General features: G+C 38.4%; 2 protein-coding genes across 2 annotated transcripts in view; both read right to left on the reverse strand.

Annotated features, from left to right (window-relative positions):
• The window catches only part of Slc26a7 (solute carrier family 26 member 7), a 125,437-nt gene extending 115,135 nt beyond the window's left edge, over window positions 1–10,302 (reverse strand). Inside the window, exons 1-2 of the mRNA XM_059253885.1 lie at window positions 8,224–10,302; window positions 7,667–7,889 (exon numbers count right to left, since the gene is read on the reverse strand). Coding sequence (XP_059109868.1) covers window positions 7,667–7,859 — 193 coding nt within the window. The 5' untranslated portion in view covers window positions 7,860–7,889; window positions 8,224–10,302. The remainder of the gene's footprint in view (window positions 1–7,666; window positions 7,890–8,223) is intronic.
• A 123-nt stretch (window positions 10,303–10,425) lies between these two features.
• Lrrc69 (leucine rich repeat containing 69) overlaps window positions 10,426–17,969 on the reverse strand; it is a 117,342-nt gene continuing 109,798 nt past the window's right edge. Inside the window, exon 9 of the mRNA XM_059253882.1 lies at window positions 10,426–10,607. The gene's annotated coding sequence lies outside the window, so the exon portion shown is untranslated. The remainder of the gene's footprint in view (window positions 10,608–17,969) is intronic.

The following is a 17,969-nucleotide window of genomic DNA, read 5'->3' on the forward strand; positions in this document are numbered from 1 at the left end:
TTGGAAGACATCCAAGGTGCACCATCCTCATTGTCATTGGGCCCAGCATGAGGGGAGTCATCCTTTCATGAGGTCCACATATGTGGCAATTCCCAGGCTAACTTACTGAACCACATAGTTATTTTTATTGTCCTTCCCATGTAAAAATGATAAATGACTAGTCTGCAGTGTTGTAAACCCCTGCCCTGTGTGTAGAGGGCAGCTCTCTTTCCTGAATTAGACATTGACCAGAAGCGTGGAAATGTGACAGTCACCAAGTCTTGAGCCATAGTTAATATAAGCCAAATGTAATCTAACTGTAAGTAGGTCTAGTGCCCCACAACACTGCACATTAGTGCTTGGGTCAGCAATAGGAAGGAGAGAGAGAAGGAAAGAGGGGGAGGAAGAGAAAGACAGAGACAGATACAGAGAGATGAGTGGGAGAGAGGCAGGAGAGAGAAAAGAATAAACACAGTCAATGTGTCTAGGCTTGGACACTGCCTCTAGAAAAACATGATGTAATTATTTCAGATGATACCCAGATAGCATTTTTGAAGTCTCACCAGTCTCAATGTGGTTCCAATTGGCCCACAAAGCAGAGAGTTCTATTCTAGGCACATTCGGGCCTCTGATAAAAATGGACTTTATCATTAAAGGCAGAAGTAGTATCTCACTTAGCCTACATGTACTAAAAATGGAAGAGGCCTTCTTCTCCCAAACAAAGGGGAGGTTCAGGGATGGAGCCTCACTGGCAAACATGGAGGCCAGAAACTATACAGTAAAGACTATAAAAGCCATCTTCTTAGTCCTCAACTTAGTATAATTATTGCAAATCTTGCCACAATTTCAATACCTACCAAGGAAGTACTTTTCATACATATAGTTTTAAACATTTTAATGGTTCTTTAATATCAGAATTATCATCATTTTATGTTGAAGAAAAATAAAATCATAAATGTTAAATGAAATCTGGAGCTATCATTTGGGAAGAAATGGGATGGAAGAAGGGGATGGAGAAGGAGAAGCAAGCAAAGCATCACTAGATGCCCTGTAGATTGTTGTAGGGGACACAGACAGTATGCCTGGACTTCCTTAGGAGTACCTGGCTGCCATTGGCTACCTTCTAGCAGGAAGGTAGCACAATTTAGGGAGCCAGTTGAGTTAGAAAGGCATAGCTAATGATAGAAATTCCGTGTCCCTGAGCCTGAGGGATATTGGGGGGAACCCCCAGATAAACCTTTAGTCTCTGCAGGGCAGTAGGTTTCAGGAATTTTCACTTACTTGGGAGTACAATTAAACCCAACTTCTATACATGTGTCTTGGTGACAGTACTAACTACCATTTATTCTGCATAATTATTAGGAATATCCATCCTTGTTCTGCCACTCAAAATGTCGAGGTTCAATCATCAGGTGACTCTATTGCAGCCTCAGGTTTTCATAGGTTGGGAACAACAAATCTAGGTGACCCCTCAGGTACAGGGCTAAGCACTCCCAGGGTCCTTTTCAGCAGCTTTGGTTCTCACAGGATGAGTTGTACACTCACACTCTATGCTTCCTTCTTCTCTCTGTGCTTGACTCTCCATGTTGCAAATAGTCATACCATAGCAGCCATGCAGCCTAAAATGTGAGCAAAATATTCTGCAGACAGTGCTATGCCTGTTGGTTTGCCAGTCATGTGGGTAACAACTCCAGGGGCTTGCATTCACTACAGATGTTTGCTCATCTATAAAAGGCATTCAGAAGTGAGGCTTTCTGGGCATCAGTTAATGAACACTTCCTATAATAAATAGCTCTTTCCTGGGAACACTAATAAGTTATAAAAGCTCCTGAACTTTAAAACTATTTTACACCCACAAGTAGTTCCTAGAAAACATTTTATTGTGGTGAAATAATGACAAAGTTTATTTTTCATTCTTTTAAATGAACACATCAGTATTTATTTTTACATTGGTGAGAGGCAATTCACCCTTAAGCAATCTGGTAAAACCTGTACATTCTCTCCTTGCCTTCCTAAGGACAAGCAATAAAGATGTGTAGGCTATCAGAGAGGCATCATCCAGCAACTAATGGAAACAGATGCAGACCCACAGCCAAACATTAGGTGGAGCTGCTAGGGGAATCCTGCAGAAGACAGGGAGAAAGGATTGTAGCAGGCAGAGGGGTCAAGGACACAACAAAAAACTTACAGAATTAACTAACCTGGGCATGTAAGGGCTCAAAGAGACTGAACCAACAGCCAGGGAGCCTGTATATAGGCACATTGCATATATTTTATAGTTGTGCAGCTTGGTACTCTTATGGGACTCCTACTAACAGTGGGAGCAGGAACTGTCGCTGACTCTTTCACTGACTTTTGGAACCCTACTCCTCATACTGGGTTGCCTTGTCCAGCCTTAATCCACAGAGAGGTGCTTAGTCTTACTACAACTTGATTTGTCATGTTCTGTTGATAGCTATGGGAGACCTGCCCTTCCCTGAACGGAAGTGAAGGAGGAATGGATTGGGGGTTGAGAACAGAGGAGTGTGGAGAGGAGGACTTGGGGGAGAGGAGGGAGGGGAAACTATAGTACGGATGTAAAATAAATAAATAAATATAAAAAATGTATAGGGTAAAGAAGACACGATCGATATAGGAATATATTGGCCCAATTCCCAGGCCTACCAGTTCCATGAATGTGGTTTAAGAACCTACAACTACGTAATCTCCCTATAAACATTTTATTTAAGGGCAGGTTCAAAGCATTTTGTCATAGATAGTTTCTTGCAAAGCAAACAAATCCAGCTAGCTGTAGGGTCAGCAGGTGATGGGGATGCTGGGAGGGTGTCAGTGGGTGAGTGGATGGCAGACTCAAGAACCACCCTGTCACAATGCAATGAGGAACAGCTCCCCGACTGGGAATATGGGCTCTGTGTTGCACCTCCTCCCTCTTTCCAAAAGAAGGCATTTGAATTTTTATAAATGACATATTCATCTTGTTAGTGTTGGTTGGACAAAAATAGTTAACATTATTTGACACACCAGGACAGGTCTCACGCCCAGGAATGGTCAGCCAGTGCAAACTGGACTTGATGGGTTGAAGAGTGACAGAGAAGGCGTGAAAGGGAGGGACAGAAGGAGGGAGGGAGGGAGGCACAGAGACAGAGAGCATGAAATTGGGGAGGGGGTATCCAGGAAAAGTTTGAAGGAGGGGATGGATATGATCAAAATGCACTGTATGAAATTATCAAAGAATTAACAAAAACTATTTTGAAAAAGAAAAATTAAATAACCAGCATTTTGGGGGGCAAAGAAATGAGTCTTTAGCAGATTGGTCTAGAAGGATACAAGAAGGTGGAAGAGCCCAATTGCTCACATTTTAATGACTTTTCACTGCTAGTATATTTCTTACATTCATTTTTAAAGCATCAGATTTAAATTGAATTCAACAGCCTTCCTACAGTGTCAGCAAGCCACAATAGGACAACCAGTGGCTTAGGGAATGCCTTAAATCTTTCAATGTTTACCTACAACCGACTTCCTGTGCTAGGTAATATCCAGGTTGGTAAGAACACAAAGAGGAAAACACTGTCTTTGTTTTCAGAGTTCACAGACCATGGAAAGAACTCTATCAGAAGTTTACAATACCATGTATTAAATAAAGCCTATCACAGAGATATGTAAAAAGGACAAAGGGAGGAGGAGGAAAACATTCCTCCTCCCAGGAGACAGAGAGGGATTCTAGAGGTGGAACTCTCCTTTAGTACAGCTTTATACAGTGAGGTGCAGATTATTAACCATTTAATAAGACATGTTGAGTAATTCAATTCTCTATTCTAGCAGAAATAGATGGGTATTAAGGAATTATGCACAGGGAAGCAAGATGATTGGCCTGTTGTGTTTGTATTAGTACACTGGCAGCAGTGTGACATAGATCTCCAGGAGGCAGAGCAGACAGTGAAGAGCCACAAGGCAATGGTTTAAGTAATTCAGCCCATTAAGAAGTACCAAGGACATGAAGCAAGGCTACTTGACTAAAAGATAATGTTATGGCTGAAGAAGCTCCATTTTATGCCAGGCATCCATGTTGGTGCCCACCAGCCATTTGTCTCTGACTCCAGTCCCTGGAAGATAAGTTCCCAGTAACCCTCACTCAGTGACCCCCACCCAAAAATGTACAGCCATGACTATCTACTTGTTATGCTATAATTAACTGCTTTTTTTGCTTCTGCAACTTGCTTCCACGGATACCCAAGGATTGTTTTGAGTTGCCTTAACCACTTAACCTGGCAGAACAGAACAGTTTTTCTTGCTTGCATAGATATTGAAGATCTTGTGGTTTTCTTCTTTAAAAGTCCTTTCCCCCCAACCCCTTCAGCATGGCAATCTCAAATTTGGCTCAGAGATTGTTTATCCTGGTACTGGCTAATCAATAAATCTTGAAATTATAATTGGATTGAGTCTATGGTCTTTCCCCAGGGGTCACAAACTCCATAACAATAGCCAGAGGACGGACATCAAAGAACTTGGTCAGGAGGGGAAGGTGATGGAAGAGAGGGGCTAGTTGGGAATGTCAAACAGGACTCCCTCTCAGCAAAAGCCAGCAGGAGACTCTGAAGCCAGGTTACCTGAGGTCAAATGTCTTTCACACTTATTATCCGTGTGGCTTCAGGCAACCTACTTACCGCTCTAGACCTCCTTTTGGTATATATGCCAAGAGATCTCTTGACAATGTTATACATTTGTGCCCTTTATTATTGCTTACCATAATTCTGGCTGGGATAGTAATATCTAGTGTTTGTTTTAGAAGACCAAATGTTCCATTTGGAGTGCTTTTAGCCCAGTCCCATAGTGATAGGGTGAGCAGTCTGGCATCTGGTGTGCTTTTAGAACAATCTAGGTTGGTGTAGATTAATATATGGCCCTCAGATTGAAAAGAAAGCTTCTGTAGCATAGTGATGGTGTTAGAGTCCTTTATGCAGATAAGTTATCTACAGAGCTTTCAAACACAGGGCCAGGGTTTGAGTCTCTAAGATAGGGATGTCTGATAAATATTTCTAAGATGTTGGATAGGAAGCAGAGGAGGCAAAAATCTATAAATGTTCATTAGAACGGATGCCCAAATAAATACGAGGGGGGAAATAAACAGAAGAAAGAGGTCTAAACAATAGCCCACAGGAACGGCAACAGAGGAACCCAGTGTATGAATAACATCTATCTCACAGTTAGAAAGTCTTGAATAAAATAATTTAACATGACTGTAGTATCACTCAGGATACTTTTCATTATCATGGTTTTGACTCCACTTCTAGAGATAAGAGAAAGAAAAAGTGATTTCTAGGTGGAGGCATATTGCTTTTCAGGATTTATAGGTTAAAAGACACTGAGTTCAAAAATTCCTTATAATTCAACTGCATTAAATGACCTAAATACTTCTTTACATATCAGTAAAGTCCAAAGGGATCTGTTTCTATTGTTTACATTACAGTACAAGAGCAAACCTCATTCCTTCTTTCTTCTAATCTCCCTAAAGAGACAGGGCTGATCACAAGCATCGGCGTCCAGCAGCAGAGGAAGTCATGTCTGCATGGCCCCCTTGATGTCCTTTTCTGCTCACTTTTGCTTTGACTCTAAAATTTCAGGGATGAAACCTGAACACGGACCTCATTTGAAGAGAAAGACATTCAGACTTTTCCAAAGAAATGTCTCCTATTACAAATAACATTGGTGTTACAAAAAGTCTGATGCTTTTGGCAGTATAGAGTATAAAGCGAAAATGTTGGGCATGTTGGCTTTGGACTCGAGTCCTGACTCCACCACTTCTCAGGTATGAGGGCCTGAGAAATGTACCTTTTAAAGCCTCCATTTCCTCCCATGGAAAGGTTTATGTTAACTCTGGATTATTTCAAAGAGTGGGTCTGTAGCAACACGTAGTGGCTTCCTAATATTTTACTTTTGAACACTTCACAGTAGAAGAGATTGAAAAAGATTGAGAAATACATTTTTAAAAGGGGATTTGAAGAAGAGTTCATCTTTTCTTACAACAGGAAAAGCATTTACATTCTTCCTAACAGTGTAACTGTCCATTTACCGGGGACCTAGCAGTCTGATCCATCCTTCTCATGGTACCAGAGCTGAGTAAGCTTTCTGTTTTCACCAGCTGGGGTCCTGCCAATGCACGTCTTCCTAATCAATGTAACACATGACCCATTAAACAGAGTCACTCAAAAGCTAAGCAAAGCTAACTACCAAAGGCTTACACATAAGCCATATCCTAATGATGAGCCCAGGGAGATTGCACCACATCCCCAGATGTTCTTGGTCACTGGGTGTTTTTCAAAAATAACAAGACAAATACTACTAAAGTCATAATTGCTCCTCTTTCATTTTATATTGAATAGCCACAAAATAAATGTATGGGATATAGTGAAACTATCCAGTCAGGGAGGGGGACCTGTTTAAGTCCATCACCAAAGTTTTCAAATGACATGGTAGTGTTTCATCTGGAATTTAAAATCAAATACAAGAAAGGCTAGAAATGTTCTGACCTGTTACTAACTTTGCATTTTTTAAAGATTAACTATGCTTTGCTGTTGGCAAAATGGTCATTAAAAATATAACACAGAGTTAAGCAGTAAAATTGGACCCCATAAAGTATGATAGTATTGTGGCTCTTAAAGGCCCCTGTGCAGATGGTCCTAATCAGACTGCAAACACAAATACACAAACCAGTTTGTTCCAGCTACAGAATAATTTCATTAAAAGCATGCTTATAATTGAACAGAATAAATAATAGTTAAAGCCAGGGAGGTAGTGAGACTGCATGGAAATATGATCCCAAGGAGTCTTTGCCAAGAAAACGGTTCCAAAGTTTTAAAGCTGGGAAGTTGAGAAATCGGTTCCTTCCCTGGCTACAGGTAAAAAATTATTACCTGAATTAGCGAAAACCTGGATGAACATACCATTAGGGAAAACTCACACACACACATACACACACACACACACACACACACACACACACACATCAACTCAAAATGTCTTTTTCTGATTCTGCTCTGGGAAAGTTAGAAGTCTGATTTCTTACCCTGTTCCATTTCTTATTGAGACACAAACGCTTCAGGAAATGCAGTGCAGAAGTAAACAGGCATAAGCAGCCTGCACAAGCTCTGGGGTCTGAGGATTCTCTGTGCAAATAGTGATCTTGGCAATAAGCTTCCTTTATGTACTAAAAGCTTTGTTTCCTGCTTATAGCAAGTCCCAAGGCTACAGCAGGTAAGTGTGTGGTGCTAATTAGGCTGAAAGGTGATTGTGTTCAAAACAGGAAATATTTTATAGCTTGATTCGATGAAGGTAGGAAATTATGTCAGCACAGTTAAGTTATAAGAGCTAATTTTCCCACAATTACTGATAGTTTACTTTGAATCAGTATGAACTTTAACATTGAAAAATATGTAATTCCATTCAAGGGTTGGTGCTTAATTGCTTAATTCCTAGCCAAAAAAAAACCCAAAAAAGCCAAGTAATTTTAAAAGCAATTAGGAAAATCTTACACAGAACAGAAACATCTACTCTGCTTATTTTCCTAACGTTATTATCTATTTTATTAAAAGTCTGTTTCATTAACTAGACTGTCACGCCTGGATCATAATCCAAGAAGCAAAGCAACATCCATTCTGAACAAAACTGTAAACTCAAATGCAACACTTACCTTGTGTCACCTGTTGAACTGCCAACATTACCCCAGACACAGTGTCTGGAAGCAGGTTTTCCCGCAGATTGTACTGTGGTGCCCATTCCAAAATAGGTAGGCGCCTTTTACACCACTGTTTAATGTCTTCACAGTGGGGGGTGTGCATCTTGCCCCACAGCAGGCTTTTCTTTTTCCTCTTTGCTCCCGTCATTTTTCAGATCCTTCCTGTAGTAGTCAACTTCTTCAGACAAGGGAGAAAAAAAATCGTTGTTGAACACCTCCTTTCAATGCCAGGCTCCAATTCGTCTGTGGTTTACAATGTCAAAGCTATCCAGAAAATAATAAGTGGGAGAGGGAGAGAGGAGAGAGAGGAGAGAGAGGAGAGAGAGGAGAGAGAGGGAAGAGAGGGGAGAAAGGGGAGAGAGGGGAGAGAGAGAGGAGAGAGAGACAGACAGACAGAGACAGACAGAGACAGACAGAGAGACGTTGCAGAAACATAATGGATGCAACTAAGCAGCATGCCTTACTATGCATAGTTCAGCTAATTACTCTAGATAAAAATGATAGACCCAAACCTTGAATTCTTATCTGAATAAGAAATGATTCCTGTTAATGTAATACTTTCCTGATCTTGGAAAAGTAATGGGTTCAGTGGTGAGATGGTTACAGCTCCCTTGCCAGTAATTCCCTTTATATTCACTGTCGTCTTATGTTTTTGGCTGCATTCCTAATGGTTAATGAGGTAGTTCTGGGCGTGTGTTGGAAGTGGGCTGGGCTATGCTAATGAACCAGGAAGCACCGGGCCAGCCAAGTGTCTCCCTACAAGCTATAGCTAAGTCATGACTGCCAGAGAGATCTGCTGTACAGAATATGCTCAGAGACTACAGTCATACTTCTTTGAGGTGTATATTTTCAACATGTCTAAAAACTGCCAAATCCACAAAAGCCAGAAACCTGATAGGAGACTATGTGAGTCCTTGTCTTTTTATTCTCTGGGACACGAGGTTTTCATTCATACAAAAAACATTCAGATAGCCACTGTGTCATCTGAGGGAGGACTAGCTAGTTCTTATAAACAAACTGAAATTTCATCTCCTGGGCTAAAGAAATAAGTACCACAATGAGCAAATATTTGTGGCTAGAGTTTATTTTTCTTCTTGTCTCTGCTCATTCACTTTTCACTGATGGTCTAAGTTTTTAATTAACATACTTATGTCACTGTAAGAAAAATTTATTGAGGAATTTGGTATCATTAAAACTATTGTTTGAAGTGGCACTCGTGTGTGTGTGTGTGTGTGTGTGTGTGTGTGTGCGTGTGTGTGTAATACTATCTTTTGTTGACATAACTTTTAGTAGAGTGTTGTGCTTTTAAGAATGAGTGTTACATTTTATAACAAAATAGACTGTCAAAGATTTTATTGTATTATTGTTTCCCACAGCCTCCAAAAGAATGAGCTTACATTATGATCTGAATCATTGGAATTAACCCAAAAAGCCAATATTCTAAGTAAAACTGTGAAGTCAAAAGGAAGAAAAGCATGCATGTAGCTTGTTGCAGTGCTTTCTATGTCCATTTGTCCAGAGACTGGACAGCAGACACTGGGAGCTATTAGAACAGTAAGAATTTAGGTCCCTGGAGTCTCTAAAGGGCCCCTGCTATGCTTTCTCCCACTACTTAAATTAAGTGGAAGAGCTACTTTCTCAGCTTCCAAAATATGATATCCCTTGCTTTGTACCTACTTGGCAATACTTTTTTCATTTTCTATGAATCCTAAATATATAAAGATATGTACGTTTCATATGGATGTATGGAATTTATTCCGTATTTTTCCAGTATTCACATCACATTAAATTTCTAACACATCAATACATTTCTAACTCAGGGTCAGGTTAAAGGTTTATAGAGAAGGAGTCTTATCAGGACTGAGATGAAGCTCAGTGGTATAGTTTTTGCCTAGCATGCATGAGACCATTGGTTCAGTCCCTACCAAACAAAAAGAGAGAGGAAAAGAGAGAAGGAGGAATCTCATTCAGAGAGGATGCTGCAAATTGTAGCATTTTAAAGTTATTATTTGATATAAAAATAGCCTTGGAAGACAAATGCAACACAATAGGACATTTAGGTGGATTTTCTTTTTCAAGTGGACTTCTCTCCCTGTATTGTATGTACTCTTCTCAATATATATGCGCAATGAAAGTCAGAAACTATGTATGCACACATTGCATATAACTTTAATTAAGATAAACATGAAATTTTTAAAATAAATCTAGGCTATAAGTTCAAACCTACGCTGAAAAAAAAGAGAAGAAAAATCATTGAAAACTTCACTGAAGTCACCAATCAATAACTATTTTGTGATTTCCAATTTTTAAGTTTCTGTTAAATCCTAGACACAAATAATTCTCCTGAACCTTTTGTGAGTAAAAGTGAATCTACACAGAACTACCTATATCACATCAGTGCCAGCAATTATACTAAAACATTCCTGCTCTGAAGGGGATAGAGTCGTATCAGAGATTAGTTCTTAGATGGCTCATCGGACAGTTCCTAAGAAAATAAATCCTTCCCAAAAATCTTTTCTAAAGTTTAAATCTACAGCTCTGCTTCCATTCTTTCCAATCCTGTATGCAGACACATTACTTAAAGCCTGCCAAAACCTCACTCTACAGCATGCTGTCAGTCTTATTTATAATCAGCAATACCAAACAAAAAAAGCTTTATGAGGAATTTCTTCACACATATGAAATTCTCAAAGTGACTTAGCCAGTCCATAAAGTTCATTAAGACTAATAACATTTATTTGAAAGTTCCAGTGACTAAAGGCAGTTTAATGTTCAGTATTGTATACCACCCATATGGGTCATCTCTTCCCTGAATGTCCAGTGAACAGCTATAGACATCAAAAGATTCTCTGACTGTCTTCCACTTCAGATATGGACTGACAGGAAAGTCTTCCTCCTGAAACATCATTTTGATCACATCATTAACATGTTTAAATCTCTGTCATTTCCAACATTAAACTCAAACTTATTAAGAAAAACAGTGTAAATTCTTCTGTCCCTCACTGCCCCCCAACTAGCTTACCGTAAACTCTAATTCAACAAGTATGTATTAAACAATCACTGTGGGGGAGGGGAAGGAGAAGGTAAGTATTATCTATACTTCAGGACTTCAGGAGACATTTAATGTAGGAAATAGGAAAAGGTATAACTAACGTCCTCCCAGCAAGAAAATAGATAAATAAATAATGAAGTCACACAGGACAAGCTGTATGCTCAGGCACAGAGGGATTTCATTACCACTGGAGGTAAATTCCTCCCATCCTACCCAGACCCTGTGTTCCAACAAGTTACAGTTCACAGGCTACCACATACTGACATCCCTAGTCACATGATCCTCTCCTTCACATCTTCAAAATATTTACTAAAATCTACATCTTCCATGAATACTTTCCTGGATCCCCAGCATTCTGGTCATGCTGTGTTGTTAGTATTCAGGTAGCCTTCACATTCTGGTCATGCTCTATGGTTAATATTCAGGTAGCCTTCACATTCTGGTCATGTTATATAATTAGTATTCAGATAGCCTTCACAGGTGTAGAGCTTGAGTCATTTTTATGAATATTTTTTCTTCCTTTACAACTTTCTTACATGCTTTTCTTCTGTCTCACTCATATTATAAATTCCTTATGAGTAGGGTTTATTCTGTAATTTTCTTTGTCTTTTCCTTTATGATTTAATAGAAGGAACTGTAGACATAGCATCCACTAGGCAACTATGAGTATAGTAGTTCTCCTGAAATGGCTCAAGGATCACTTGGCCTGTTGCCGCATAACTGCCACACTGTGCTCTAAAATGATAGCATCGTCTGTGAAGAGAAAACAAGTGGAGGGAGTAGGGAGAAAATCGGGAGAGCTGTTGTCTTTGCTTGCTCAACTTCTCCTTGCCCTTTCAAAATCTAAGAAATGCTCTTGTTTTAAACACAAGTCCTTTTCTTTATGTTATAGAATCTGCATTGTGGAGAGAGAAAAGCCTGAATAGAATGTGCAGAAGAAAGGGAGAAGGCCTAAGAGAAGTAGCCACCCTCCTGGCTTGAGACTTCACAGAGGTGTAGGGTTCACATTGAGAGCCTTCAAGGTGATTATGAAGCATAAGGGAACTGGGCCAGGCTTGAGTGAGGTCAGAGTCTTTGGGGAAATATTGAGCTGCTTATAAACTGGATCACATTTACTGGGTTTTGAGAGATACAAGACTGGCATATGACTTTTGATTTGGGCATGATGCCTCACCTGTGCAGGGGCAGGGAATCTAAAGCACTGATATAAATCCAAGTTGTCCTGGAAATACAGACTCACAAACCATAGATAACATCAGTTTCTGGCTCATGTCTACTACATGAAGTTGATCTACAGCATTTCTAATAAAAAGACACTGCATAAGGCTCAATCTGCAGGAGAAAGGGGAAGTCGAGATGAAAGCTTTTCTCTGTTCACCAAACCACACAACAGGTATTGAGATGCATCCACAAAGAGGGGTCCATTATTCTTAAGTCAATTAAACATGGAACCATCTTCTAATCAAGGTGAATTTTTATATAGATAAGCATAGCTCTTAATCCAAATTCAGTTTTAATTTTCTAATGACTGAAGTTAACAAGCTTAGAAAAACAGCCTCTTCCAATTTTTGGACCTGACTATTAGAACATTTTTTCCTAATTGGTAAGCCAAGACCCACTATTTAAGATTTCTACTCTTTGGTCTTCATCCTAACCTCTGTACTATATTACAGACTCTCAGCTTCCAGCCTAATTCATTCAGTGCTACAATTTCTGAAAACAGTTCTTTGTTTTTCCTAGGAGCTGTTCATTTCCTAAATACCATTCCACATGTAAGTCAACTGCAGTCCTGAATTCCACAATGTTTTCTCATAACAAACCAACCAGTCCAATCGTGAGCTCACCAGTAGTGAGCAAGATGGACTCAATAATGTGCTTAACTCACTGACTTCAATTAACTCACTGCCTTTGATTAACTAAGTAGAACTTACCAAGCTCTTCTTTGCCTCATTTTTTTCCATTCTGTTATTTTATACTATGTGAGAATGTATGCTGACAGTCCCAGTGCTGTAGTAGGGAAGACATAGAAGGATCACTGGGATTTTCTGACCGCTGGCCTACTTTCAAGCTCAGGAAGAGACCCTGACTAACCAGGACACTGGACATTCTCCTCCAGCCACTGCATGTAAAAAGGTCATGCAGCATGTCTACTAGTAACTATACTTTAGAATAAAATTTCTTTAGAAAGAATTGAGAATGGTCAAATATAATGAGTTTTTTTTTAATTGTGTCTAAAATGAAACTTAAGGATTCATATCAAATCAAGTATACTGTCTTCACCAGTCATGAAACTTTGGTACAGAAACAAAGAAAAGAGTGAAATTTGCCCCATGATTACACTGACTCTCCCTCTCGATACATAGCCCACATTTGGAATGAATAATAATCATTAAAAAAGAGATTATTTGGAACTTAATATTACTCAGGAGGGAAATCGCTAAAATATTCCATAAACCCAGTATTTTTGCATAAGGACCAGTCCCCAACATGAATTTCCCTCACATAGTAAATAGTGTTTGACTTACTTTTAAGGGAAATTCAAAATCAATATGAATCTTGCCTCATTAGCACATGAAGTTGAAATAGCACCTCACGGCCACCTCTAATTAAAAAGACTAAAACAACACAGTAGTCATTTTTATACGTTTCTGGAAGGTGATCATTTTGGTTTTAATACAAAAAAGTATTAGGTAGCGCTAAGACCCAGGGCTTAATTCTTGTAAGAGTCTTCTTTCCAACATGAACAGTTTCATCAGGAGACAGGTATATTCACATTAAGGTGGCTTACAAAGTTGACACTGACCAAATTGTTCTCATATATACATCTAACACTAGTTCCCAGTGTCAAAAGCAAAGCTGAAGGTGGACCTGGTGGTACAGGCTTCTAATCACAGTTATTGAGAGACTGAAACAGGAGGATTACTACAAGTTCATATCCAACCTGGACAACTTAGTGAGACAGACCCTCTTTGAAAACAGAAAAGTGAAAAGAGACCCAAGGATACAGCTCAGTAGGAGACTTTTTGATTAGTATGTGTGAAGCCCTAGATTGAATCCCCAGTGTTGTAATCAATCAATCAATCAAAATGAAAATGTAAAGCTAACGTTCCTGTTTTGACTTTAAAACTTTATGGCTTTGTACTCTTTGGGTGAAGATAAATGGAAAGGCACAGAGGGCTGGCACTTGGATAAGAATTTTGATAACTATTTACTTTTATCAATATTTTTCTTCATTTTCCAATTAAGTCATCAAATTACCATTATAAAATAGGTTTTTGAAATTACAGAGAAGTGTTGAACAAGCAAATCTGTTCTATACTCATATTGCTAGTTTCAACTTCTGTGCTGATACCCTGATTTCTTCTATGAAATGTTTTACTTTGCATAGTTTAGGCATCATGGTCCACAATGTGTGTCTCTAGGACTATATATGAACATCAGCAAACCTCCTCCTCACAGATGCTCCATAATACACATGCTACACATGCTTCTCCATCAAGGAATGGACACTTTGGTTACTCTAAGATTTTCGTTACTACGGGTAACACTGAGGAAACATCTTGGTGTAAGTTTTAAACCCATATTTCTTATTACTTCCTTATAAGTAAAATGCTAGAGTCCCAGCGCCAAAGAACCATTCTTAATGATGGCATTTTATTGGCCGCTATTTTTCCCATGATCCAAAGGGGTTTTTCTGTATCAAATTTTACACAAACCCAGATCTACAATAAATCCATCTTTTGAGCAGTCTCACTTTCTGCCTCTGTGTGTTGACTTAACATTTCATGATGTCTAGTTTCTAGACTAAGTGGTCATTTAGTAAATAGTTAAAGTACCCATGGTTAGACTTTCCATGAGACTTTAAAATCACAAAATATATGTTTTTCTTTTGAGCTTGTTTTTACTTAATCGTTTCTGCTCCACAAATGACAACATAAATCAGACATAAGCTATCAGTAATATCCAATTCCCAAAACAATACTTAAAACAATAATCAGAACTTCTCAGCACTCATATTTGTCTACAGAAGCCAAACTGGGTGACAGTGAGATAAAAGTAATATAAAAAGAGAACATGAATGATTATAGCAGTTATTTAAATATGGAGAGAGAGACAGAGAGAGAGAGAGAGAGAGAGAGAGAGAGAGAGAGAGAGAGAGAAAGAGAGAGAGAGAGAGAGAGAGAGAGAGAGAGAGAGAGAGAGAGAGAGAGAGAGAGAGGCTGGAAAGATGGTTTAGCAGTTAAGAGAATGTGAGAATATACTGGTCTTTTATTCCCTAGCACACACATGAAGATTTTATAATTGCCCATAACTCCAGCTCCAGGGGATTCAATGCCCTTTTCTGACATCCACAGGCATCATCATGCATATGGTACACATAATCTTACACAGGCACATACACATCTACATAAAATAAAATAAATATATACATAAATATGGCTTTAAAATATAGAAAAGTCCTCAAGCCATTTTAATTCAATAAAAACTCAGTACACTAGGAGACTTTTAGATCTTAAACTGAGAATTTTATTCAGTTCTAGAAACAGCAAATAGGTAAAGCATCAGATTTTTATTTCCCTGATTAATTAGTGGCACAACTGAGATTTACCCTAGAAATTTCAAAGTTTACATTGCATATGAATTGCAATATTCATTGCCATAGTCCATATATTACTGGTAGTAAAAATTCATCTGCTCAAGCAATAAATCAAGCTACAAGGAATATTGCTATTTATTCATGTCAAAAGAAGCATACAGAAAAGAAATGTTTGGAGTGCCATGCTATGGAGCCAGACAACCAACTAGCACAGCTTTGGCAAGCAAAGCTGAAACTAAATGCCAACTTCTCAAGGTCTTTGAAAGGAACATTTAGATAAGTGGGTACCAAGGACAACGCTTGGCATATGGGAGAGGCACTGATAAATTCTTATTGTTAGCTCTCACAAATTTCTTTCACCATTTGCTAAGATAATTTGAATCATGTTCAAGACTTTCAACAGTTTTGAGCTGAGGTTTTAATATGCCTTTAAACATTAATATGTAAAGGTATAATACCATAAATGTCTCGTTGCCCATTATTATTCAATTTGAATGATTTTCTTCTTCTCCTGGGGTGAACAATCTTACCTAGATTGTAATTTTCTGTAAATCTATCTACTTAGTCCCTTAAGTTAATGACAACTCAAATCTACTTCCATCTGTGTCAATGCAGATGGATTTGTTCTTAAACTGGAAAGCTGAAATATATGATGTCAAGATGAATTCTAAAGCAATCAATCATGTTCAGTAAAAAATTTGCATAACTTATTATAGGGGTCTGGCATAGGTATTAGTGGGAGTGACCCTGAGCATGGTGTGAATTTATGGTTATTGTTCTGGGAGTTTTAATTTAAACAATTGCCTTAGCAAAAATATTCTCCCTCATTTTATCTCTAAATCTCTTTTAACAAATTGTGATTCTCCGTATAATCTGTGAAAATGACAGTTTCATGTACTTCGAGACTAGTGTCAAAGTGAGAAAAAATTAATGTGGTCAGTAGTCCATTGTTCATATACCTGCCAATCCTTCTAGATGCCAACAACAAAAAAAAAGATTTATTGAGTACCTACTAACCTGTGCTCAAATGAAATTTTCAACCTAACTAAATACTACTCCTAATATTTCCTATCCCATGACTGTTGTTACTATTTGAAGCCATTGTTTTGATAGGCTGCTATATAAGTGTCTAAGATGATCAGAAAGTTTTATAACACATCAGCTCTTCTTTGAACTTCTATAGACTAGCCAAGCCTACAAAAGTCCCAAGAATAAGGAGATGTTATAGTTTATGAAATTTAACACAGCTGAGATCTTTAGAGTCATTAAAACCTAGGGCCCAGAGCTCAAATTCTAAACTGACCCTCAAAGAATTGATGCTTGAAATTAAGAATATGGTACAAAGTATGCATGAAGCTTCCTACACTCTAGTCAGTATACTGAACAGAAAACGCTCCAAAATGAGAAGGTAAAGTGATTATATCACAATCCTCAATAAAGCTATCTATAAACATGCTGACCTACTCTGTATATGAGATAAGGAATACATTGTTTTCGCTCAATCTCCCTTCTCACAGGCACAGCCCAATAGCAATATGGTGATTGCAGTTTACCAAATGAGTCGTAAATCCAAGAAGGATGTACTTTTTCTTCCCAATCCCATGATGATCAATTCAGGAAACCAAGATAGGAAAAATGGAATATAATTCCTTTTCTGTTAATCTCTAGGTCTCGGAAGGAACTTATCCCTTCAGTTGATAATACAATCAGACTGAAAACCAAACGTAGAGAGATTCATGAACAGAGAAGAAACTGAGTAACATGGCGAAATATTTGCAATCAAAGAATGTTAATGAGGAATGTTTCTGTGTGATTTGGTTTTTGATGATACTGTTATGAGAGAAGTCAGGAATCATGCAATCACTCACAAGAAAGGAGATGATAAATCATAATAAATATTATCAAGAGAAATAATATGAGTAAGGGAAGGATTAGGAAAGAGAAGGTGGGTGATTAAAGCAGCATGGAATTTAACAACTCAGAAGTTGCTAAGTGACCCTGAGGAAAACAGTTTTACTACAGTAATGGGTAAAGAAAACAGACCACACTTGGCTGAAAAGAAGAGAGTGCTAAGAAACCTAATGGCTATTCTTTCCATAAGTGTAATGAAGCTGGAAAACTTTCAGGACAGGAGTCTATAATTGTTATTTCAGATGTGAAAAGTGACAGAGAAAAAAGTGGAAATGCTGCAAGGACGTGGGTGATGGACAGAGCAACGCTGGAGAGAGGGAAGAAGTGCAGAAGACAGAGCTGCAACAGCGTCCTTGAAGACGAGTGATGGTATGCTCACCCAGGAAAGGAAGGGAAACAGAGAGAAGGGAGAGTGTCCAGGGCAGAGCAGAAAGAAACCGAGTGAACTTTGTTAAACTTCCCAGATTAGTTAGAAAGAGTCAAGGGAGCCTTGTCAGATAACGTAAAATACATGCTTAGTAAAATTTGAAAAACACAAGAAGTAAGTTTGTGTCAGGAACGTCTCATAAAATTTTGAGATGTACTTAAACAAAAAAAAATGCATTCATTGTTTGTCTTAAATTCAAATATTTGTACTGAACATGTAGTTTTTAAAAGTCATTTATCTGAAACACAAATTTAAATATGTGTCCCCAGTA

Source organism: Peromyscus eremicus, chromosome 2, assembly GCF_949786415.1.
Source record: "Peromyscus eremicus chromosome 2, PerEre_H2_v1, whole genome shotgun sequence".
In the NCBI taxonomy this organism is placed as follows: Eukaryota; Metazoa; Chordata; class Mammalia; order Rodentia; family Cricetidae; genus Peromyscus; species Peromyscus eremicus.